At 50.8% G+C, this 26,158-nt stretch overlaps 1 protein-coding gene across 1 annotated transcript in view; it reads left to right on the forward strand.

The window, feature by feature from the left end:
* LOC141978492 (vasoactive intestinal polypeptide receptor 1-like) overlaps positions 1-26,158 on the forward strand; it is a 77,990-nt gene that overhangs the window by 12,497 nt on the left and 39,335 nt on the right. Inside the window, exons 2-4 of the mRNA XM_074940640.1 lie at positions 2,569-2,692; positions 23,302-23,409; positions 25,612-25,712. Coding sequence (XP_074796741.1) covers positions 2,569-2,692; positions 23,302-23,409; positions 25,612-25,712 — 333 coding nt within the window. The remainder of the gene's footprint in view (positions 1-2,568; positions 2,693-23,301; positions 23,410-25,611; positions 25,713-26,158) is intronic.

Here is a 26,158-nt window from a genome sequence, read left to right on the forward strand (position 1 = left end):
ATCAGAGGCTTGTTCACCTGCACATCCAGCAATGTGATATATGCCATCATGTGCCAGCAATGCCCCTCTGCCATGTACATTGGTCAAACTGGACAGTCTCTACGTAAAAGAATAAATGGACACAAATCAGATGTCAAGAATTATAACATTCATAAACCAGTCGGAGAACACTTCAATCTCTCTGGTCACGCAATTACAGACATGAAAGTTGCTATATTACAACAAAAAAACTTCAAATCCAGACTCCAGCGAGAAACTGTTGAATTGGAATTCATTTGCAAATTGGATACAATTAACTTAGGCTTGAATAGAGACTGGGAGTGGCTAAGTCATTATGCAAAGTAACCTATTTCCCCTTGTTTTTTCCTACCCCCACCCCCCCCAGACATTCTTGTTAAACCCTGGATTTGTGCTGGAAATGGCCCACCTTGATTATCATACACATTGTAAGGAGAGTAGTCACTTTAGATAAGCTATTACCAGCAGGAGAGTGGGTTTGTGTGTGTGTGTGGGGGGGGGCGGGAGTGAGAAAACCTGGATTTGTGCTGGAAATGGCCCAACTTGATTATCATACACATTGTAAGGAGAGTGATCACTTTAGATAAGCTATTACCAGCAGGAGAGTGGGGTGGGAGGAGGTATTTTTTCATGCTTTGTCTGTATATAAAAAGATCTTCTACACTTTCCACAGTATGCATCCGATGAAGTGAGCTGTAGCTCACGAAAGCTTATGCTCAAATAAATTGGTTAGTCTCTAAGGTGCCACAAGTCCTCCTTTTCTTTTTGCGAATACAGACTAACACGGCTGCTACTCTGAAACCTGACACTAGCTATAGAAACAGAACAGGAGAGGGTCAAATGGTGACACTGCAGAACCAATTAGCAGATGCCCATATGGCCTTAGACCATCTTCCTTTCAGTTTCTGCTGAGTGCAAGGGCTAATTCACTACCTAGCTATCTATCCCCATGCACATCTATCTATCTATCTATCTATCTATCTATCTATCTATCTATCTATCTATCTATCTATCTATCTATCTATCTATCTATCTATCTATCTCAAGTACTTCTATTATTACTGTTACCATAGTATCTGAGTGCCTCATGCTCTGTACCATATTGACCCTCAATTTGAGGCATGGCAGGGCTAATCTGGGCACTCAGTTTCAGACACCTAAGGACTGATTTCCGAAGCACTGAACCCTGGCCTCTCTGACATCATGGGAGCTGTGGATGCTTTAGTGCCTCTGAAACACTGGGCCTGAGGTGTCTTGGTTGGGGGGGCAGAATTCTTGGACATTTTTCAAACATTGGCCTTACTCTTTTTGAACCTCAGTTGTCCCACTGTAAAAATAGATGGGGAAAAATCAGGACAATCATATTAATAAAGATGGTGTCGTGATGCAAGTGCCCAAGGAGGTTGAATGGGCATTTCCTATGTTCTGCGTGCTTGACTTCGCAACCTGCCTACTGTTCTCTCCTTTGGCGCAGAGCAGAGTTTGTGAATTGCTTTGGGAGGCTTAGAGATGTGGGAGGCTATGTAACTGTCCAATCTCATTAAAGGTTTATAACCTTCCTGTCCTTTAAAAAAATGTGCCAGCAATGGACTTTCCTGGAATGATCCTGAAATCCAAATGTGTCTGAGAGTTCTGTCCCAGATGTCTCGCTATCCTGTACATTCAGCACTTGTCCAGATGACAGAGCCTGAAACTTTAATGAACCCCCTGTGCCTGCACTGCAGAGACACTTTCCCACTGGTTTGTCTTGGAATAAGAGAAAGGTTTTGCCTTCCTACAACCACGCAGGTGTCTCCTCTTCAAACCTGTTAAAATGGACAGGACCAAGAACTAGGAAATCTATTGCAGGAGTGCCTGGCTGACAGAGGAGTGCAAGAGACATGTCCTAATAGTTTTTTCTGTCTCTAATATATTTTGTTCTCTTGTTCTGTTTCAAATACTTTGCTGTCTGTCCATCCCCCCCACCCCCGTCCCCCCGGTAAGGGGCTCAAATGGCTCCATATTGAAAACACAGTTCTTCTGTATGGCACCATGGCTCTCAGAGGAGACCTCTTAAACACAGTGCTGATAATAGCTCACCTTAATTGATCACTCTCGTTATAGTGTACATGGCAACACCCATTTTTTCATGTTCTCTGTGTATATATATATCTTCCTACTGTATTTTCCACTGCATGCATCCAATGAAGTGGGTTTTAGCCCACGAAAGCTTATGCTCAAATAAATTTGTTAGTCTCAAGGTGCCACAAGGACTCCTCGTTCTTTTTGCTGATACAGACTAACGTGGCTACCACTCTGAAACCTGTCAGAGAGGATTGTAAATGATGATTGCCATGTTTGTTAACAATGTTCACCAGGCAAAAACCGTAAAGCAAAGGAAATATGACAAAATCAGGGCTAACGGGTGCACCGCGAGGACTGCCTGGGGCTGGGGCTAGCGGAAATATGACACACAGGAATATTTTGTCCTTGAACAGAAGGCACAGGTGTGTTAAGAGTGAAAGCCCTTTAACACCCTGTGTTCTCGTGTCTGTCCATTTCCTCTTGAAGGTGCAGACGACCCACCCGGAGTGCTCCATCATTCTGCATTTACAGGAACGAGAGGCTGAGTGTCTGGAAACAATCAGGAGTGAAAACCAAAGCAACGCGTCTCCAGAGCCTTCCAGCTGGAAAGGTGAGTGAGTTCCAGCATCACTGGGCATTCCTGAAGCCTCTCTGACAGGGGCGAGGTCTCTAGTGGAGAAGGGAGGGACTTGAATCCAATGCTTAACAAATGCTTGGGGAAAAGAAAGCCTCGGTGAAAGTTTCACCAACACTGGCCCCTGGGTGAAGATTTGCAGTATACGTTGGAAACTCCAACAAGGCCTCCAGAAAAGCAGGGTGAATCAGACTTGACATTCCAGATATTTTAAAGTAAAAGAACCAAGGATCTTATAGTGCTGATTTTTAACTCCTTAAACTTCAACAAGGACAAGTGCAGAGTCCTGCACTTAGGACGGAAGAATCCCCTGCACCGCTACAGACTAGGGACCGAATGGCTAGGCAGCAGTTCTGCAGAAAAGGACCTAGGGGTTACAGTGGACGAGAAGCTGGATATGAGTCAACAGTGTGCCCTTGTTGCCAAGAAGGCCAATGGCATTTTGGGATGTATAAGTAGGGGCATTGCCAGCAGATCGAGGGACGTGATCGTTTTCCTCTATTCCCCACATTGGTGAGGCCTCATCTGGAGTCCTGGGTCCAGTTTTGGGCCCCACACTACAAGAAGGATGTGGAAAAATTGGAAAGAGTCCAGCGGAGGGCAACAAAAATGATTAGGGGACTGGAACACATGACTTATGAGGAGAGGCTGAGGGAACTGGGGATGTTTAGTCTTCAGAAGAGAAGAATGAGGGGGGATTTGATAGCTGCTTTCAACTACCCGAAAGGGGGTTCCAAAAAGGATGGCTCTAGACTGTTCTCAGTGGTAGCAGATGACAGAACAAGGACTAATGGTCTCAAGTTGCAGTGGGGGAGATTTAGGTTGGATATTAGGAAAAACTTTTTCACTAGGAGGGTGGTGAAACACTGGAATGCGTTACCTAGGGAGGTGGTGGAATCTCCTTCCTTTGAAGTTTTTAAGGTCTTGACAAAGCCCTCGCTGGGATGATTTAATTGGCGATCAGTCCTGCTTTGAGCAGGGGGTTGGACTAGATGACCTCCTGAGGTCCCTTCCAACCCTGATATTCTATGATTCTATGATTTTTAGGAGAAAGAAAGCATTTATTTGCTCTTGGATTTGGGTTCAAGGGTTCATGTTCTGCTTTTTAAATAAACACTGCAAACCAGGGGGTAGGAGGCAGTAAAAGCATCTGTCTGTCTACTGCAGAGAGGGTAGGGTGCATAGACAGGTGCCCTTTAACCTCCAGACCATGGGCGGCTGGTGAAGCTTCCACACCGGGAGGCTAGCTTCCCATCCCACCTCTTCCACCCATGGCCCCGCCCCACCCCAGGCTCCACCCCTTTAGAATCATAGAATCATAGAATATCAGGGTTGGAAGGGACCTCAGGAGGTCATCTAGTCCAACCCCCTGCTAAAAGCAGGACCAATCCCCAGCCAGGCCTTTCCCCACTTGGCCCCCTCCCCGCTCACTGTGTGCGTCCCTCCTCTCCTCCCAGGGCTGATTGTTCCAGCATTTGTTTGCTAGCAAGGATTAAAACATGAACAGCTGTACTAGTATATTGGGCTGGTTACATTATTTATAGTTTTCAGAGTAGCAGCCGTGTTAGTCTGTATCCTCAAAAAGAAAAGGAGTACTTATGGCACCTTAGAGACTAACAAATTTATTTGAGCATAAGCTTTCGTGAGCTACAGCTCACTTCATCGGATGCATGCCGTGGAAAATACAGGGGGGAGATTTTATATACACAGAGAACATGAAACAATGGGTGTTACCATACACACTGTAACGAGAGTGATCAGGTAAGGTGAAAAGAAAAGGAGTACTAGTGGCACCTTAGAGACTAACCAATTTATTTGAGCATAAGCTTTCGTGAGCTACAGTTTCATTGGATGAAGTGAGCTGTAGCTCACGAAAGCTTATGCTCATATAAACTGGTTAGTCTCTAAGGTGCCACCAGTACTCCTTTTCTTTTTGCGAATACAGACTAACACGGCTGCTACTCTGAAACAGGTAAGGTGAGCTATTACCAGCAGGAGAGAAAAAAACCAACACCTTTTGGTGTGATAATCAAGGTGGGCCATTTCCAGCAGTTGACAAGAATGTGTGAGGAACAGTAGGAGGGGGGGAATAAACATGGGGAAATAGTTTTACTTTGTGTAATGACCTATCCACTCCCAGTCTCTATTCAAGCCTAAGTTAATGGTGTCCAGTTTGCAAAGTAATGGTAATGTGTGCATTGCAAACCTGCCTGGTGTGTGCTACTACGTTCACCTTCATCCCCAATGGGCAGCCAGGCCAGTGACCCTCAGGGCAGCGGGGCCCCCACTCCCTCCCCGCCCCGCTCACCCAGGCAACCCAAACACAACAGTCCCAACCTGCGCTCTGGCTGGATGCCTGCATGCACGCACTACCTGCCCCTTCAGTGCTCACACTCGCCGTTGCCTCGGGCGAGCCCTTCCCGGAAGGGAGCTGCTGCCTTGGGGCAGATGGGAGGTGAGTGGGGCCCAGGGCCGGGGCATGTATTGACCCTGGGGCGGGGGTGTCCAGAGCCATTATGGGGGGTTAGGGATAGTACCACGCAGGGATCTGTCCACTCCATGTGTGTGAGAGTGGGGGGCTGTGTCTCCTCCTGCTGGGTGTTTGGGGGAGCTTTGGTTCCCCTCTGGTCTGTGGGGTGTGCTCTGCTCCTAACCTGTCACTCTAGCTGCCCCCCCACTGTTTTTGTGTAGGGGGCTCTGTCCCTGGCCATCCCCCCATCAGTGTGTCTGTTCAGAGAGGGCTCTATCCCAGCCCCTCAGTGGATGTGTAGATTGGAGTAAGGATTTTCTCTGTGACTGCTCCCTCCAATGTGGTTTTTATGGGGGTGGAGTGCTGGAGAGGAGCAGCCAGGCAGTGGCGGGCTGAGAACGCTGAGCTTTTATATGCGCCATACCGGTTCCAGGGCGGCTGAGGAGGTGGTGTCTGCTACTCAGCTTTCCAGGATCATCAGCAATCTCTCTGGGGAATCCAAGGAACCCGGGAAGCTGAGTAGCAGATACCGCCTCTTCAGCAGCATGGGAACCTGCATGGCGCATGATAAATAAGCAAAATCTTCCGGCTGAAGCCCACTCCCAGGAGGGAGGGGAAGAGGCGGGGCCACCATGGCCCAGGGGTCTGGCGGCAGGGTCAGTGGTGGCTGCACCAGGGGAGGCTTAGCCCCTCCTGGCCTAATATACCCACCGCCCATGCCCCGGACCCCAGCTCTGTTCCTTGCTCTGGGGACAAGATCTGGCATGTCTGCAGAACCTTCTCACCAATCTTTCCTCGCACTGGAGCAGGGATGCTCACACTTTCTTGGCCTGGGGCACTAGTCATGGTGACAGTGTCTCAGGGTGGTGCTAAGCCAGAGGGGATTTTACTCACGTCAAGGCATATTCTCATCCCACCCCATCCCTGTGGTATCCGAGCGCCTTCCAGTTGTGCACTACGTGACATGACTAACCTCTGTCCCATGTAGTTCGTCCCCTCCCCATGTGGATAGCAGGGGGGAGGTGGAGTGGGTCATTCTGGTAGGCCTTTGTTTCAATGTGTCCATGCTGCTGTACGTGTGTCAGAGAAGGCCGGTCAGAGAGGTGTATCTGGTGTTCAGATCAGGAGGTGGGGAGGTTTCTCTCCTCTGGGAGTTCATTTCAGAGTCTTGGGCTGGCCCCCGAGAGCATTCAAGCTTCCCCCTTGGGGCAGAAAGTTCTGTGGGACCAAAGTAGCAGAGCCATCCTGCGCTGTCTTCATCCCAGAGCTCTCAGCTCTTGTCGATACGCTGGTCCCAGGCCCTGTAGCGCCTTGAAGGTAGGGACTGAGACCTTGAACTTGACTTGCTGTTCTGTGGGAAGCTGATGTAAGAAGCTCAGGATTGAGATAGCCCATGTGGCTGAGGAGATGCACTGCAGGACTCTGTGCTAGCTGGAGGATGGCATGGGGGCCAAGGGGGAGAAAATACATTCGGGAGGAGGACAATCAAGAGGAACATTGAACTGTGAACAAGCCGATGTGGGCAAGAGCCTCACAATCTGCTCTGTTACTAGTATTACAACAGCTGCAGCTGAGCCCAGGGCCCTGTTGTGCCAGGCGCTGCATGGGATGAGACGCAGGCCCTGCTTCGGCGAGCTCACGGTCTGAACCAACAAAGAGCGGGAGGAGAGCCAGAGACAAAGCAACTTGCACCAGGTCACCCAGCAGCAAAGCCAGGCTGAGAACGCGGGTCTCTGCAATACTGCCCCATGCACCAGATCACGCGGCCTCTAGCGAGCAGTGTGAACTCAACCGGCAGAAGCCCCAGCCCTGCAAACTAACCCAGGCCAAAGGCTGCAGAACATTTTAGGCTCAGAAATGGGGAGGGGGGGTCTGTCCTGGGGTTGCACAGAGAATCAGGGTGAGATCTGAAAGAGAAATTCCTAAAATGACCTCATTGGCTTCTCCAGAAAGGGCCCTGAAGTTCCTCCATTATGAGCTGGATAAAAATGAGATACATTCCTCAGTGTCAGCAAGAGCTCTGGCCTTTTTCCTCTGGATTTCCAGATGGCGGATTCTCTACCCCCAGACAGAGCCTCGTTTGGCTCCGACCTCCCCTGCCTTCCTTTGCCATCAGTGGGGTGGTTGAGCTCCTCCAGTTCCTGCCCCTCAGGGAGGGAGAGTCACGCGGATGACGGCCTTGTACAATGGGTGTACAGAAGAGGAAAATCATGGTCTGGTGTGAATGTCAGAAAGCTGCCTGCTGAGCCAGAAACAGCCAGGCTGCTTGGGGCCTCTCTGAGTGAGCCCAGCCTATGCCTAGAGCGAAGAAGGTGAAAGGCCAAAAGGAAATGCAGCCTCCTGAATCCATCTGGAGCTGACAAGAATCCAAAATATGATCCACTGTTTAGGCAGATTTATTCCTAACCTGTCAGGAGCGCTGTGGCCTGTGAATGACCTCCTGGGGCCGTGTACTCCAGCATAGCTCATTGCAGGGAGACAGCTGAGGACACAGATTCCTAGCTCAGACCACAAGCGCTTCCCTGTGGGTCATAATTAAAACCATGTCCTGCAGCCTGGCACAGCCCTACACCACATCCCGCAGCCTGACATCGATCGACGCCACGTCCTGCTGGCTGACTGAGCCTTACGCCACATCCCGCAGGTCAACACAGCCTCATGCCATGTCCCAAAGCCTGAAACAGCCCTAAACCACGTCCCGCAGCCTGACACAGCCCTACGCCACGCTATGCAGTCTGACACCGACCGATGCCAAGTCCTGCAGTCCGACTCAGCCTTATGCCGTGTCCCAGAGGCCTACTCAGCCTTACGCCACGTCCCAAAGCCTGACCCAGCCCTATGCCATGTCCCTCAGGCTGACACTGACTGACCGACGCCACATCCCGCAGGTAACCACAGCCCTACGTCACGTCCCGCAGGCTAACACAACCCTGCACCACGTCCCGCAGCCTGACACCGATCGACACCATGTGCTGCTGACTGACTGAGCCTTATGTCACATCCCGCAGGCCGACACAGCCCTACGCCATGTCCCACAGGCTGACACAACCCTGTACCATGTCCCGCAGCCTGACATAGCCCTACGCCACATCCTGCAGTCCGACTCAGCCCTACGACACGTCCTGCAGGCCGACACAGCCTTACGCCATGTCCCACGGACCGACACAGCCTACGCCACGTCCTGCGGGCCAACTCAGCCCTACGCCATGTCCTGCAGCCTGACACAGCCCTACACCATGTCCCGCAGCCTGACACAGCCCTACACCATGTCCCGCAGCCTGCCACAGCCCTACGCCACATCCTGCAGGCCGACACAGCCCTACACCACGTCCTGCAGCCTGACACAGCCCTACGCCATGTCCTGCGGGCCAACTCAGCCCTACGCCACGTCCTGCAGGCCGACACAGCCCTACGACACGTCCTGCAGCCTGACACAGCCCTACGCCATGTCCTGCAGCCTGACACAGCCCTACGCCATGTCCTGCAGTCCGACTCAGCCCTACGACACGTCCTGCAGGCCGACACAGCCTTACGCCATGTCCCACGGGCCAACACAGCCTACGCCACGTTCTGCGGGCCAACTCAGCCCTACACCATGTCCCGCAGCCTGACACAGCCCTACGCCACGTCCTGCAGCCTGACACAGCCATACGCCATGTCCTGCGGGCCAACTCAGCCCTACAACACGTCCTGCAGGCCGACACAGCCCTAAAACACGTCCTGCAGCCTGACACAGCCTTACACCATGTCCCGCAGCCTGACACAGCCCTACGCCACGTCCTGCAGGCCGACACAGCCTTACGCCATGTCCCACGGGCCGACACAGCCTACGCCACGTCCTGTGGGCCAACTCAGCCCTACACCACGTCCTGCAGCCTGACACAGCCCTACGCCATGTCCCGCAGCCTGACACAGCCCTACACCATGTCCCGCAGCCTGCCACAGCCCTACGCCACATCCTGCAGGCCGACACAGCCCTACGCCATGTCCTGCTGCCTGACACAGCCCTACGCCATGTCCTGCGGGCCAACTCAGCCCTACGACACGTCCTGCAGGCCGACACAGCCTTACGCCATGTCCCACGGGCCGACACAGCCTACGCCACGTCCTGCGGGCCAACTCAGCCCTACGCCACGTCCTGCAGCCTGACACAGCCCTACGCCATGTCCTGCAGTCTGACTCAGCCCTACGACACGTCCTGCAGCCTGACGCAGCCCTACGCCATGTCCTGCAGTCTGACTCAGCCCTACGACACGTCCTGCAGCCTGACGCAGCCCTACGCCATGTCCTGCGGGCCAACTCAGCCCTACAACACGTCCTGCAGGCCGACACAGCCCTACGCCACGTCCTGCGGGCCAACTCAGCCCTACGCCACGTCCTGCAGCCTGACACAGCCCTACGCCACGTCCTGCAGCCTGACACAGCCTTACACCATGTCCCGTAGCCTGCCACAGCCCTACGCCACGTCCTGCAGGCCAACTCAGCCCTATGCCACGTCCTGTGGGCCAACTCAGCCCTACGACATGTCCTGCAGGCCGACACAGCCCTACGACACGTCCCGCAGCCTGACACAGCCTTACACCATGTCCCGCAGCCTGACACAGCCCTACGCCACGTCCCGCAGCCTGACACAGCCCTACGCCACGTCCTGCAGTCTGACTCAGCCCTACGACACGTCCTGCAGCCTGACACAGCCCTACGCCACGTCCTGCAGGCCAACTCAGCCCTATGCCACGTCCTGCAGGCCAACTCAGCCCTACGACACGTCCTGCAGGCCAACTCAGCCCTACGCCACATCCTGCAGCCTGACACAGCCCTACGCCACATCCTGCAGTCCGACACAGCCCTACGCCACATCCTGCAGTCCGACTCAGCCCTACGACACATCCTGCAGCCTGACACAGCCTTACACCATGTCCCGCAGCCTGCCACAGCCCTACGCCACATCCTGCAGGCCGACACAGCCTGACGCCATGTCCCGCAGGCCGACACAGCCCCATGCCACATCCCACAAGCTGACCAAAGAGGGAATGTTGCCTCCAAAGGGCACTTCCCTGAAAGCAGTGAGACCAGGGCACTGTCCTGAGCTGCATACTGGTGAGAGATGGTGGATGATGCTTCCCCTCATACAGAGCTATCTAAGGTTGCCAGGGTCCGGTTTTCGACCAGAATGCCTGGTTGAAAAGGGACCCTGGCAGCTCTGCTCAGCACTGCTGACCATGCCATTAAAAGTCCGGTCAGTGGCGCAGCAGGGCTAAGGCAGGCTCCCTGCCTGCCGTGACTCCACACAGCTCCTAGAAGCAGCGGCATGTTCCCTTGCACTCTGAAGGGGCAGCCAGGGGGCTCTGCACCATGGCTAATGGGAGCTGCAGGGGTGGTGCCTATGGACAGGGCAGTGTGCAGAACCACCTGGCTGCGCCTCGCATAGGAGCCAGAGGAGGGACATGCTTCTGCTTCCAGGAGCTGCTTGAGGTAAGCGCCACCTGGAGCCTGCACCCCTCACCCCCTCCCGTGCCCCAGCCCCCTGCCCAAGCCCTGATCCCCCTCCCACCCTCTGAATCCCTCAATCCCACCCTTCAGCACCCCAAAACCCTCATCCCCAGCCCCACCCCAGAGCCCACACCCCCAGCCAGCGTCCTCACTCCCTCCCATACCCAAACCCCCTGAGCCAGCCCAGTGAAAATGAGCAAGTGAGTGAGGATGGAGAGAGCGAGTGACAGAGAGGTGGGGAGAGGAGTAAGCAGGGGGTGGGGCCTCAGATAAGGGGCAGGGCAGGGGCCGGGCCTTGGATGAGGGGTGTGGCAAGGGTGTTCAGTTTTGTGTGAGTAGAAAGTTGGCAACTCTAGAGCTAATTCCAGATGTCAGAGATGAGAACCATTGAGATCGAGCCGCAGGAACATTCAGGAAAGAGAGGAGACACCTGCCCTTCATCCTGGGCTCAGGAGATGGTGCTGGGCAGCTCTCTGTTCCTGGTTCAACATCACCCAGAGGCTTGAATGGTTCACAGGGACTAGTGGCGCCCAGCTCAGCCTGTCCATGTACGCTGCTAGGCCTGCTGCAGGGGCTTAGGGGGGTTGCCTCCTTGGTTCTAGCTTTGACCCCCCAGCACAGACCAGTGTAGCCTCAGGCCTGTGACCCAGATGCCATGGTCTCGGGGCCTTGCTGCAGCCAGGAAATAGCTGAGGTGCAGAGTTGCCCCAGCCATGCCTCCTCCTGCCTCCAAGCTGCCCCCGCCCTCCTCTGGCCAAGCTGCCATCTGCCCCAGGATGCCCCCTTTGTGTGTGGGGTTTCTGCAGGGCCTGCACAGAGCTGGAGGGGCATTTACTGGGGGGCTGAGTGGCTGCTTTGTGTCCCCTTGGCCCTGGCGGAAGGGGGCTGCAGGGCAGCCGTGGGTGGAGAGCAGCAGCAGCTGTGCAGGCAGCGTGTGGGGAGACAGGGTGCCTTTGTTTGTCACTAGGTGAGTGAAGCCGAGTTAACTCCACTCGGATAAGCCTGCTGTAATTGATGCTCCGGGGCCTGTTTTTGTGTCGAGGGAGAGGGGGCTCCCAGAGTCTGCTCTGCAAATGGCAAAGAGGGGGAATCTAGAAACACAAAGAGTGCCTAGTATAAATAGCTCATGCTAGTCCTCTCCCCCACTGCACCCCCGAGAGCTCACCCTGGGATCACCCTGGATGGAAAGGGGAGAATAGCCCAGCTGGGGGTGGCTTCCTTGGGGGGCTCCACTCCCTAACAAAGCTCCAGGGGTGCTGTGTCCTGGGTTAGTTCCTCTGTCATGGATGCTTGGCACTGCCGCGGCCAATCCCGTTTGGCTCAGTGAGGGGTCCATCCCCCGATCGCCTCACCAGGCTGACAGACGAGGGCAGTGCCTTGGGGGAGTATTGCCAGGCTCTGCTCAGCAGTGTCTGGGTGCCTGCCATGGCTGGCCTATGCAGCTCACCCACAAGCTCCGTGCTCAGCACTGTGCCTTGCCTCGCGGACACAATCTGTCTATGTAATGGGGCCGGCTGGGTGGGAGCGTGTGGTGCTGACGCAGGCACTGGGATCTTAGTGATTTCTGACCCCTGCTAATGGAGTGGGCATTAGTGAGGGGCCCCCAGAGTGGAGAGGGCTAACTGGGCAAAGGGCCCACCCTTCCCCGAGTCTAGTATCACTGAATGACACATGCTCACACATGCATGAATGTATGCTTACACACAAGTGCACACGCATGCACATACAGAAACACGTGAACATAAGTGCATGCACACATGACACACAGACACAGACACACAGTGTTTGTCTGAGTTCATTGTCTCCTCTCCTTCCTTAACCATCCTCCCATCACTCACAGAACAAAGACCAGGCTTATTACGGCAACAAACCTGTCAGCCTTCGCTTACTTGCCCACTGCCCTCATTGCTCCCTGGTGCTCTCCCCTCCCAGCTGTGCAGGCTCTTGGTGGCCGAAGGAAGTGCCGCAGCCGCTTGAAGGGCAGTGATGTCATGGAGAAGGGTCCTAGACAGATGGAGGGGAATTCCTGGGCTCTGTCAGAGCTGCCCCCCGTCCCCACCGGATCCTGCTGAACCCTCCCTGCCCAGATTGCCAGTTGCAGGGCTTATGACCCTTCCGAGAAGCAGTGTGTCTGCCTTTGGCACAGACCGGATTGCATCCAATGGCAGGAACTCAGAAATCGCCATCCCTGGCCAGAGCCAAGGCCCAGCCACTCAGGCTCCTGTGCCCAACAGCGGCCACAGCTGGATGTGACGGGATCCCCAGGGTGCAGCCTAGGATGGTGGGACTGTTGTGCCCCCTAAACTCTCCAGCCTGGGCTCTCTCTCACAGTGCCTTGCTAGTGACCAGCAGCAAACCCCTCCAGGCACTGTGATCAGTCAGCACATCTGCATGTGGAGCCCCACACCCAGCTACATTACATGAATGCTCCCAGAGCCACTCATGAATCACACAGAGAAAGGCACCAGCCAAATCCCCGCAGCTCCCAGCACTGTACCTCAGGAATACACCATCTTGCACTGCTCAAGATAAGCAATGCAGATTTATTAATTGGTTCATCACTTCATCAAAGGAAAGTGGATATACACCAGCCTTTGCAAACCTGAGCAGATTTACCACACACTTCAGGCAAACTCACTGGTAAAGATAAACAGTTAAACAAATTTATTGACTACAAAAGATAGATTTTAAGTGATTATAAGTGATAGGCAAAAAGTCAGAATGGTTACCAAAATAAAATAAAGTAAAATATATACCTTTATTCCATGTGCTTGGAGAACACAAATCTAGGCATGTCTGGTGGGCATTGCTGAGTCCCCAGGCAAGGTTGAGCAATTCCCTGGGTGTGACCCTATGCAGGTGAGTCATTGAATTGTAGCTCCCTTGCTGGACAATGGCTGTTAATGGTTGTTTGACACCTGCCTGGACGTTGGTTATTCCCCTGGCTATTGTCTTTGGGGAGCTAGTATCTGGGTGCTTCCCAAACCCACAGCATATTTTAGTGACAACCATATAACACAATCTCATAACTTCATATGCATGAATGATACACATACTTAGATGGAACAGTGGGTTTCAGCAGATCATAACCTGTTCCGTGATACCTTACAAGGCATGCTTTGTATGCAATATCACAATCATATCCAAATGATGAAGATGGGGGTCAAAGGGAGCTTCCCTGGGATGTAGAGTGTCACACTGGGTACAACAGAGGAGGGTGCAAAGACCAAATGGCCCTGGGTGAGCAGACTCTTTCCCCCTCTCCAAATGCCATGGGGCACCCATGATGCTCTGCTCTCCACACACAGCTCAAAGCGTGGCCACTGCCAGCTGGGGAGTCTCTTTGCCAAGCTGTGCTGCCTCCTTCTGGGGTTATGCAGACACTGGTTGGAATAGGGAAAGGAATGCACAGATTGCCCTGTTCCTCCCCATTCCCTGCTGCTGCATGGCAAGTCACCTCCCACCATCACAGGCCGAGGAAGGATTTTGATGGGAGGGTAACCCTTGTAGCAAATTTCTGGTGCAAACCCTCTGCCTGCCATTAACAAGCTGCTGATCCATGCTGCAGAGCTCAGTGTACAACACATGGCCGGCCCTTCGTTTTCACTTTTTATTTTCTTTAAAATTTCCTGGGAATTTATCAGTGTTTACTACAAGAATTAAAATGCAGGTGAAAATTGGCGCAAACAATTAACTGAGCAGTTTTCTGGGTAAATAGCATTCGCTTTTTCCCAAACTTAAAAAAACCCACTTATATTCTGAAATATAGTCAGATCCACATTTTCGTTTTTGACCCATGTTAGCATGAAAATCAGTTCACTGACTTTTATTTGCTTAACTGCAGATAACCATCCGTGCTCTCTAGAGCCAGTATGTGGTGGGCATGGATTGACAACTGTACATACACCAGCCTCGAGTCATTCCAGTATGTCTGACTTGAATCTCTGCTCTGGAAGGAGAGGTTCCTGAGCTGCCATCTCTCCTTCCAGAGCTGGGAGCTGGGTCCGGGGAGTTCTGGCACATCGAACATTTGGGTGAAAATTGAATGAATAATGGCTTTTGTAAAACCTGGGACTTTTTCGGTAAAAATCGGTAAAAACCGAAAATGAAGCACCTTAAAGAGATGTTACCAACCTCCTCCTGCTTGCCAGGGTCCCAGTGTGTTAGGAAGAGCTCTGTGCAAAGGGGGCCTTTGTTGAGGCTGCTGGACGCAGAGAGACACCGTGGCTCTCTCTAGCCCCTAGGTGGACTGACAGCCTGCACTTCCCAGTCTCACAACACTGGGTCTCCCTAAATCCTGGCCTGAGGGGGTGGGCTGCTGACAATACAGCAGCAGGTCACCTCTGGATGCCCCTTTAGGTTGATTTAACTGTGCCTGTCTCTCCACTCCCAAATCCCAGAGATTTCATGGCATGTGCTGAACCATGAACTCACTGGAGGAGTCAGACGGGGGGCGGATCTGACTGATTAAGAAGGGAAAAGCATCCCAACAAAACAGCTCAGGCTGGCCTGGTGGGGAAGGGGGTCAGGAACACAGCCAGTTTAGCCCTGAGCCAGGTGAGCAAGGGGCTAGGAATGGCCCTTGCCAGCTGCCTGGAACAGGTGTAATGGGGGAGTGCAGGCAGGGCAGAGCTGGTGGGAAGCACTCCAGCGAGGGTAGGAGGTGAAAGCATGTCTGTGGCAGGGACTCTCATAATCAAGGCCATGTCATAGTCGAGAGATGGTATCGTGCACACTGTGCATTCAAAATCATGGAGGTCTCCTCGCCCCACTTGCTTACTGTCATGTGGCCCCATCCCCTTTCCCATAACATGCTGCCATGAACCAACAGTCTCAAGTGAGGATGCCATGTACTTGCACTGTTTTGCAGCTGGAAACAAGGAGTAGCCAGCACCAGGTGGCCAGCCACATAACACTAACACTGATAGAGAGAGTTTCACAGCTGTTTGCTCCCCAGGTATTAATCACTTACTTTGGGATAATTGATAAACAAAAGTGATTTTTATTAAGTATAAAAAGTAGGATTTAAGTAGTTCGAAGTAATAACAGACAGAACAAAGTAAGTCACCAAGCAAAATAAAACAAAACACACAAATCTAAGCCTAATACATTAAGAAACTGAATACAGGTAAATATCACCCTCAGAAATGTTCCAATAAGCTTCTTTCACAGACTAGACTCCTTGCTAGTCTGGGCCCAATCCTTTCCCCTGGTACAATCCTTGTTAGTTCCAGCAGGCATCTTAGGTGAAAAGCAAGGGATTCCACATGACTGGGCCTTCTTTGTTTTGTTCCATCACCTTTTATAGCTTTGGCACAAGGCAGGAATCCTTTGTGTCTCTCTCTGGGTCCCGTCCCCCCCCTTCTAAATGAAAAAACACCAGATTTAAGATGGATTCCAGTACCAGGTGACATGGTCACATGTCACTGTAAGACCTCATTCAGGTAAACAGCCATTTACAGTCAATTGTCCTAGTCAATGGGAGTCATCAAGATTCTACACCACCGTTAATGGTCCACACTTTGCATAATTACAATAGGACTTCAGAGTTATACTTTATATTTCTAGTTTCAGATACAAGAATGATACATTCATACAAATAGGATGAATATATTCAGTAGATTATAAGTTTTGTAATGATACCTTACAAGAGACCTTACAAGGCCTACATGGCCTACCAAAGCATTTCATAAGGCTCACAGCCTGCTTCAACACAATATACTGACAGCTGATTCATTAGCATTTTTTCATCGTGTTTACATTTTAGTTTACAGAAGTGTGTAAATAGGTTGTTTCTCTGTACAGTATTGTCTATCTAAATACAGATGAAATAAGCTGAACTTAAAATATATATCAATACAGGTTTCAGAGTAACAGCCGTGTTAGTCTGTATTCGCAAAAAGAAAAGGAGGACTTGTGGCACCTTAGAGACTAACCAATTTATTTGAGCATGAGCTTTCGTGAGCTACAGCTCACTTCATCGGATGCATACTGTGGAAATTGCAGAAGACATTATATACATAGACACCATGAAACAATACCTCCTCCCACCCCACTCTCCTGCTGGTAATAGCTTATCTAAAGTGATCATCAAGTTGGGCCATTTCCAGCACAAATCCAGGTTTTCTCACCCTCCGCCCCCCCACAGACAAACTCACTCTCTTGCTGGTAATAGCCCATCCAAAGTGACCACTCTCTTCACAATGTGTATGATAATCAAGGTGGGCCATTTCCTGCAGAAATCCAGGTTCTCTCACCCCCTCACCCCCCTCCAAAAACCACACACACAAACTCACTCTCCTGCTGGTAATAGCCTATCCAAAGTGACCACTCTCCTTACAACCTGCATGAAAATCAAGGTGGGCCATTTCCAGCACAAATACAGGTTTTCTCACACCCCCCCCAACACACACACACAAACTCACTCTCCTGCTGGCAATAGCTCATCCAAAGTGACCACTCTCCCCACAATGTGCATGACAATCAAGGTGGGCCATTTCCAGCATAAATCCAAGTTTAACCAGAACGTTTGGGGGGGGGGGGAGGAAAAAACAAGGGGAAATAGGCTACCTTGCATAATGACTTAGCCACTCCCAGTCTCTATTTAAGCCTAAATTAATAGTATCCAATTTGCAAATGAATTCCAATTCAGCAGTTTCTCGCTGGACTCTGGATTTGAAGTTTTTTTGTTGTAAGATAGCGACCTTCATGTCTCTGATTGCGTGACCAGAGAGATTGAAGTGTTCTCCGACTGGTTTATGAATACTAGACAAGCCATTTACAACGCACACTTTGCTTCTCTACAAAAGAAAAAGGACACTAAACTTTCTAAACTACTACATGATACAAGGGGCCACAACAATGGTTCCCTCAACCCACCCAGCAATATTGTTAACCTATCCAACTATACTCTCAGCCCAGGAGAAGCAGCTGTCCTATCTCGGGGCCTCTCCTTCTGCCCCTCCACCCCCACGAACATGATACAGTTCTGTGGTGACCTAGAATCATATGTTTGACGTCTCCGACTCAAGGAATATTTCCAAAATACCTCTGAACAACATACTAATCCACAGAGGCCTCCCGACCAACATTACAAAAAGAAGGATTCTAGGTGGACTCCTCCTGAAGGTCGAAACAGCAGACTGGACTTCTACATAGAGTGCTTCTGCCGACGTGCACGGGCTGAAATTGTGGAAAAGCAGCATCACTTGCCCCATAACCTCAGCCGTGCGGAACACAATGCCATCCATAGCCTCAGAAACAACTCTGACATCATAATCAAAAAGGCTGACAAAGGAGGTGCTGTTGTCATCATGAATAGGTCGGAATATGAACAAGAGGCTGCTCGGCAGCTCTCCAACACCACTTTCTACAAGCCATTACCCTATGATCCCACTGAGAGTTACCAAAAGCAACTACAGCATTTGCTCAAGAAACTTCCCGAAAAAGCACAAGATCAAATCCGCACAGACACACCCCTGGAATCCCGACCTGGGATATTCTATCTACTACCCAAGATCCATAAACCTGGAAATCCTGGGCGCCCCATCATCTCAGGCATTGGCACCCTGACAGCAGGATTGTCTGGCTATGTAGACTCCCTCCTCAGGCCCTACGCTACCAGCACTCCCAGCTACCTTCGAGATACCACTGACTTCCTGAGGAAACTACAATCCATCGGTTATCTTCCTGATAACACCATCCTGGTCACTATGGATGTAGAAGCCCTCTACACCAACATTCCACACAAAGATGGACTACAAGCCGTCAAGAACACTATCCCCGATAATGTCACGGCTAACCTGGTGGCTGAACTTTGTGACTTTGTCCTTACCCATAACTATTTTACATTTGGGGACAATGTATACCTTCAGATCAGCGGCACTGCTATGGGTACCCGCATGGCCCCACAGTATGCCAACATTTTTATGGCTGATTTAGAACAACGCTTCCTCAGCTCTCGTCCCCTAATGCCCCTACTCTACTTGCGCTATATTGATGACATCTTCATCATCTGGACCCATGGAAAAGAAGCCCTTGAGGAATTCCACCATGATTTCAACAATTTCCATCCCACCATCAACCTCAGCCTGGTCCAGTCCACACAAGAGATCCACTTCCTGGACACTACAGTGCTAATAAACAATGGTCACATAAACACCACCCTATACCGGAAACCTACTGACCGCTATTCCTACCTACATGCCTCCAGCTTTCACCCTGACCACACCACACGATCCATCGTCTACAGCCAAGCTCTGTGATACAACCGCATTTGCTCCAACCCCTCAGACAGAGACAAACACCTACAAGATCTCTATCAAGCATTCTTACAACTACAATACCTGCCTGCGGAAGTGAAGAAACAGATTGATAGAGCCAGAAGAGTTCCCAGAAGTCACCTACTACAGGACAGGCCTAACAAAGAAAATAACAGAACGCCACTAGCCGTCACCTTCAGCCCCCAACTAAAACCCCTCCAACGCATTATTAAGGATCTACAACCTATCCTGAAGGATGACCCAACACTCTCACAAATCTTGGGAGACAGGCCAGTCCTTGCCTACAGAAAACCCCCCAACCTGAAGCGAATACTCACCAACAACCACATACCACACAACAGAACCACTAACCCAGGAACCTATCCTTGCAACAAAGCCCGTTGCCAACTGTGCCCACATATCTATTCAGGGGACACCATCACAGGGCCTAATAACATCAGCCACACTATCAGAGGCTCGTTCACCTGCACATCCAGCAATGTGATATATGCCATCATGTGCCAGCAATGCCCCTCTGCCATGTACATTGGTCAAACTGGACAGTCTCTACGTAAAAGAATAAATGGACACAAATCAGATGTCAAGAATTATAACATTCATAAACCAGTCGGAGAACACTTCAATCTCTCTGGTCACGCAATCAGAGACATGAAGGTCGCTATCTTACAACAGAAAAACTTCAAATCCAGAGTCCAGCGAGAAACTGCTGAATTGGAATTCATTTGCAAATTGGATACTATTAATTTAGGCTTAAATAGAGACTGGGAGTGGCTAAGTCATTATGCAAGGTAGCCTATTTCCCCTTGTTTCCCCCCCCCCCCAGACGTTCTGGTTAAACTTGGATTTATGCTGGAAATGGCCCACCTTGATTATCATACACATTGTAAGGAGAGTAGTCACTTTAGATAAGCTATTACCAGCAGGAGAGTGGGTTTGTGTGTGTGTGTGGGGGGGGGCGGGGGTGAGAAAACCTGGATTTGTGCTGGAAATGGCCCACCTTGATTATCATGCACATTGTAGGGAGAGTGGTCACTTTGGATGAGCTATTACCAGCAGGAGAGTGAGTTTGTGTGTGTATGGGGATGGGGGAGTGAGAAAACCTGGATTTGTGCTGGAAATGGCCCACCTTGATTATCATGCACATTGTAGGGAGAGTGGTCACTTTGGATGAGCTATTACCAGCAGGAGAGTGAGTTTGTGTGTGTATGGGGATGGGGGAGTGAGAAAACCTGTATTTGTGCTGGAAATGGCCCACCTTGATTTTCATGCAGGTTGTAAGGAGAGTGGTCACTTTGGATAGGCTATTACCAGCAGGAGAGTGAGTTTGTGTGTGTGGTTTTTGGAGGGGGGTGAGGGGGTGAGAGAACCTGGATTTCTGCAGGAAATGGCCCACCTTGATTATCATACACATTGTGAAGAGAGTGGTCACTTTGGATGGGCTATTACCAGCAAGAGAGTGAGTTTGTCTGTGGGGGGGCGGAGGGTGAGAAAACCTGGATTTGTGCTGGAAATGGCCCAACTTGATGATCACTTTAGATAAGCTATTACCAGCAGGAGAGTGGGGTGGGAGGAGGTATTGTTTCATGGTGTCTATGTATATAATGTCTTCTGCAATTTCCACAGTATGCATCCGATGAAGTGAGCTGTAGCTCACGAAAGCTCATGCTCAAATAAATTGGTTAGTCTCTAAGGTGCCACAAGTCCTCCTTTTCTTATATCAATACAGGTGACTTTAAATATTAAAGTATGTAGAATCTGTTTGCTACATGTATGCATAACACAAGGTTATGCTTAGATTTATGAGGGTTTCCTGTGTAATAAGGTTGGGCACCACACATGTATAGGAATAGGGTAATATCACTTTAAATAGGTTGTGAGCCCTCTTGTGGTGCTCACAGTGTTCTGTGGATTTTAGAAGCCTCTGGAAACCAGTTGCATCCTGCTGCTCTAGGCAGCTAGGCCTGCCATGTTTGCGTAGGGTTAGTAAAAACGAGAGTTGGCTTAGGATAATGATACCTCCTTTATGAAGCACTTTGAGGGCTACTAATGAAACGTGCTAGATAAGTGCTAGGTATTATTATTATTGTTATGATTAGACCTGGTCAGAAATTTTCATCATTTTGATGGAAAATACAGTTTTCACACAATCAAAATTTTCTGCAGAAAAATTTCAGTTTTGCTGAACTTTTTTGATTTTCCTTTGGCAAAATCCAAATATACCATTTTGTTTTAGGTTGGCCCAAATTGAAACATTTCAATTTGTTGAACTAAATCAAACCATTTAGTTTCGAGCCAGTTTGATATTAATCTGTCTGCATGAGCTGTCACGGTACCTCATGGGAGTTGTAGTTTGGGCTTCCTGTCTGGACTACATCTCCCATGATGCACCAAAGTCTCCCCTCTGATAAAGTGACAGAAGTGCATCATGGGAGTCCCATAACTTTGGTGCATTATGGGGGATGTAGTCTGGCCAGGGAGCGGGGCCCATCTGACTAACTGCAATATATCAAACAGATGCAGTTTAATGTTGAACTGACTTGTAACAAAAAATTTTAGACAGACAAGGTGGGTGAGGTAGTATCTTGTATTGGACCAACCAGTTGGTGAGAGAGACAAACTTTTGAGCCACACAGAGTCCTTCTTCAGGTCTGGGAAAGGTACTCAGAGTGTTACAGCTAAATGCAAGGTGGAACAGATTGTTTAGCATAAGTAGTTAGCAGACATTGTAAGGGCCCATTCAAGGTAGAGTGGTCCATTAACACCTCTGCAGACCTAGGACAAAAAGAGGGGGTTAGTGGGTTACAGATTGTTGTAATAAGCCATAAACTGTAATGCTGGGATGCTGTAATGCTTTTCCAGTCCCAAACCCCAAGAAGAGCTCTGCGTGGCTGAAAGCTTGTCCCTCTCACCAACAGAAGTTGGTCCAATAAAAGATGTGACCTCACCCACCTTATATCTCCCTAATATCTGGGGACTGACACAACTACAACTATACTGCGTACAACAATTTTTTTGTCATTTATGAATTTAAATTTTTCTGAGCAATTTGTTCCATGGAAAGTTTTACTGTTTCATTTTTGCCCTGATCTGGAACCAAAAAACTGTTTAAATATCAGAATTTCTCCCAGGACAGAGACTTTGCTTTTCACAGAGCTCTGGTACATATGGTTATGTGGAACCCAGCTGTACACTGTGGTTTCTTCGCATTATTTATCTGGTGTAAAGAGCATGAGACACAACACATTGTCAGTGGGAACCATGGTATCAAACAAGTAGGACAGAATTATTCTTAGTGCCAATCAAATGGGACCAAACCCAACCAACACAGAGGACCTAGAGGAAAGTGAATGTGATCTTGGAGGAATCTTGTAGCTTAGCTGTTGGGAGGGAACCCTATTTGACTGTATGACTTGCCTTCCCTTTGCAAACAGGAAGCTGTTTTCCACTCCAGAGCTATGGTCTAGCAGAATACACGTAACAGTGGCAGGTACAAACTCCTCAGTTCTAGTCCTGGCTCTGCCACTGAGTTGTTGTGTGGTGTTGGGACAGTCACTTAACTGCTGGGTCTCAGTGCCTCCATCGGTATGATGGGGGATAACAATACTTGCCTATTGCACTGGGTGGGCTATTGGGTGATTGTCAAGGGCTGCATGACCCTGACTTAGCCGATCCAGCTGTTGTCAGACTTCAAGAAAAGAAATGACTGATCCTTTGAGCAGAATGTATTCACATTGGCTTTAGGGGATCTGTATTTTGTCCGGCTTCCTATGGAGCTAGTAATCCTCATTGCATAGGTGAACGACCCAGTCTGCTGCACACCCCCTGCGCTGCATGCATCCTAATTCCCACAGGGGGGTTGCACAGATGAGGAAGGAGCCAGGGGGATCAAATCTTTAAAGACTAGCTTGCTTCAGTGCAGCTGCTCTCTTCTTATAGAGACTGCACCCCCGCTCGCAGAGATGGGCAGGCACCATCCAGATTCTGAGGCTGCTGCAGCCTCACCTGCCTTTGGCTTTCACTTTGAACGACAGCATGTTGACGCAGTAATGTTTTTATTTCTAACACCTAACTGAGGATCTGGTGTGAAATTTCTCCTTTACTGACTGCAGTGAGTCGACCCAGGACTGGGGAGAAGGGAGGTGTGGTTGGGTAACCTCTCTGCAGGTGGGGGTGCTGAGTTCTGATGAGGAAGGCCATGGGGTGTCAGCTGATGAGGAGACCCCTTTCTCTTTTGGGGGTGACTTGCCCTGGTGCCCACCAAATGATGGCTACACTCTCCAGATGCCACATGGCAACTTGCTCATTTCCACCCCCAATGCTAACGTTGTTCTTGGTTCTCCCAGGCTGCCTGAGGGAGTGGGATGGCGTCAGCTGCTGGCCGGCGGTGTCAGTTGGCCAGTCCCAAGCAGTGACCTGTCAAGAGATCCTTCAAGTATTCAAGAAATCTCAAGGTGCAGTGCTGGCACCCCACAGCCCTCTAGTAAAGGGGCCGGTATCCCTCAAAGCCACCATGCTGGGGGCTCTGTGCTCGGGTAGCTGGTTCCTCACTCCCATCTCTTGCTGGGAATGGAGACTAGAGCTGGGGAGTGAATTGTTTTCAGCAAATAGTAAATTTGCACAAAAATGCATTTCACGGGACTCTGAAACTTTTCCCAAATTCGGGAGGAATTCAGTGAATAGAAAAAAAAAGGAAGAATATTTTTGAAAAGCCGAAAAGCTTCGCTTTGGCTGTTTCCGTTTCTGATTGAATGAAACATTTCAATCAGTGATTTGCTCAGTTCTAGCGGAGGCTGCTGCTATGGCCCTTGGGGAGGGCAGGGACTCAGGAATCACCCCACCCTTATTCAGCAGAGACACAGCCTGAGTGCCCCTTCAGCATCTGTCCCCCATCCAACTGTCAGGTGCCTCCTCCCCTTTAGGCTCTGGCTGATTCTGGCTTGCGGTGCCATGTAGAGCAGGCCCACAGGCTGCTTCTTGCACCAGTCCCCCAGACCTGAGCCTCTGCAGCTGCACATGCACCCCTGTCTTTCTCCCCGGCACCCCTCTTCTCCTGGGCTGGAAGAAGTAGGATCTCTAATCCTGCCAGCCCCCTAACTAGCCAGGCCTTTCCCACTGCTGATACCTGGAAAGGGGTTGTCTAGCCACCCAGCAGCCCATTCACAGGGGCTGCCCTAGAGAAGGAGAGGGCTTCTCCCATGGGTAGTCCCTCTGTCTGCCTGCAGGTGGAGTGACCCTTCTGGGCAGAGTCAGAGAGAGAGAGAGGGCACCAGGCTTATAACAGGGTCAGAAGAGGCTGTCATGGGATTGAGTCACCCCTTGGAGTAAATTCGTGCACACTCTAGCCCTGAGCACTCTAGGGTGCTGTGCACCGTTAGTAGCCGGACACTTGCAGTGGACAATGGAGAGGCTGCCAGTTGCGCTGGGCCCTGGCAGTGCCAGCCTAGTTCCCCGCACCTTTCTGGGCAGCCCTCTCAAATTCCAGCCCGCCTTAAAGGGGCAGGGGCCAGGGCAGAAGGAGGTCATTCCAAATACCATCATCACAGTGAGTTGGGGGCAGGAAGGTCTGATGTAAAGGCCACCAGAGAGCAGTGCAATGCTCTCAGCCTGGTGCAATGCACATATCTCCTGACATGTGCAGTGGCTTTCTGGCTCTGGGCAGCTGCACTGATGGGCAGTAGTGCCCTGGGCATGCACCTTAAAATAGTTACCTGTAGGCAGCAGTGGGGCCTAGTGGAGGGAATGTTGGCCTGGGACACAGCAAGCTTGAGTTCTATTCCTGGCTCTGCTGCTAGGTGAATCACTTCCCTGCTCTGTGCCTCAGTTTCCCCATCTGTAAAATGAGGATAATGATGGTGACCTCCTTGGCAAAGTGCTGTGAGATCTACTGCTGACAAGTGCTAGATATGAACCGGATATTATTATTATTTTGAAGCTGTTCTTTCCTGGTAGCAAAGCAGGAGTCCCTTATTGGGCTTTGACTGCAGCCAAGCTAGGTTCTGAGTGCACCCATTTCAGCACTGTCAGAGCACAAAGAAAACTGACTGGCCACAGGGGCAAATAAGTATAATTTACTAATGCTCTGGGGCTTTGATAAACACTTGCCTTGGGTCATAGTGTAGGCTTGGGACAGGTCAGCAGAGACAGAGACTTGCTGAGAATCTTACCAGCAACTGAGGCTGTGATGAAATGATCTTTGGGATGTATATATGTGATATGATGTATGTTGGGGCTAATCCATAGACATTACACAGAGGGCTGTGTGATGACCTCCAATCTAGTTCTTCTGTGCTGGTTGGGATTCCCAAAAGCTCTCGGCACTGGCTTTACTGCTCCCAGTGCCACCAGCTGGAGCAGGGTTAGGCCAGTGCTGAGTGGTCTGGGACATGGCATGAGTGGCTTCGAGTCCCCTCCAAATCCCTCTTCTCCAGTTACAGCAGGGTTGTCAGCGCCAGGCATCCAGGATGGGGCCCCCAGCTTCAAGCCTCAGGGCATGGCTGAGAACCAGAAACTGACATCGGAGCCCCTTAGAACAGAAACACTACAGTGCAGCCTGGGAGCTGGGGCAGAGGGTTGGGGGCTGGGGCAGGATCTGGGGTGCTGGCAAGGAGGTTGGGGGTTGAGGTCCTTGTAAGAGCTTCACTTTGTCGATGCAGTGTTGATACGCAAGAACTGCACAGAGTCTGGCTGGAGCAGCCCCAGCCCTCCGTACTACGCCTGTGAGCTGGATGGCAGCAATAAGGACACAGAAGCCAAGGCAAGTGCAGCAAGACTGTGCCAGGGAATGGGGCAGGGGCTGGTATCCCCATTGCAAGGCTCTGCTGGGGAGTGGGGCGGGAGCTGGTATCCCCATTGCAAGCCTCTGCTGGGGAGTGGAACGGGGGCTGGTATCCCCATTGCAAGGCACTGCTTGAGAGTGGGACGGGGGCTGGTATCCCCATTTCAAGGCACTGCTGGGGAGTTGGGTGGGGACTGGTATCCCCATTGCAAGGCTGCGCAGGGGACTCGGGGGTTTGCGACTTAATGGAAGAGTTGTTTAAAAATGAACCAGCCTAGATTTAATTAAACACTGATGAGGGCCCACATCTGCACCAAACTGAACTCCACTAACTGGGGCAGGCTGGGTCCCCTGGGGCTGGTGGGCAGGTTGTTGGGGGCTCTAGGGAGCAGGCTGGGTCCCCTGGGGCTGGTGGGTGGTTAGCT

This window comes from Natator depressus, chromosome 27 (genome assembly GCF_965152275.1).
Source record: "Natator depressus isolate rNatDep1 chromosome 27, rNatDep2.hap1, whole genome shotgun sequence".
Taxonomy (NCBI): Eukaryota; Metazoa; Chordata; order Testudines; family Cheloniidae; genus Natator; species Natator depressus.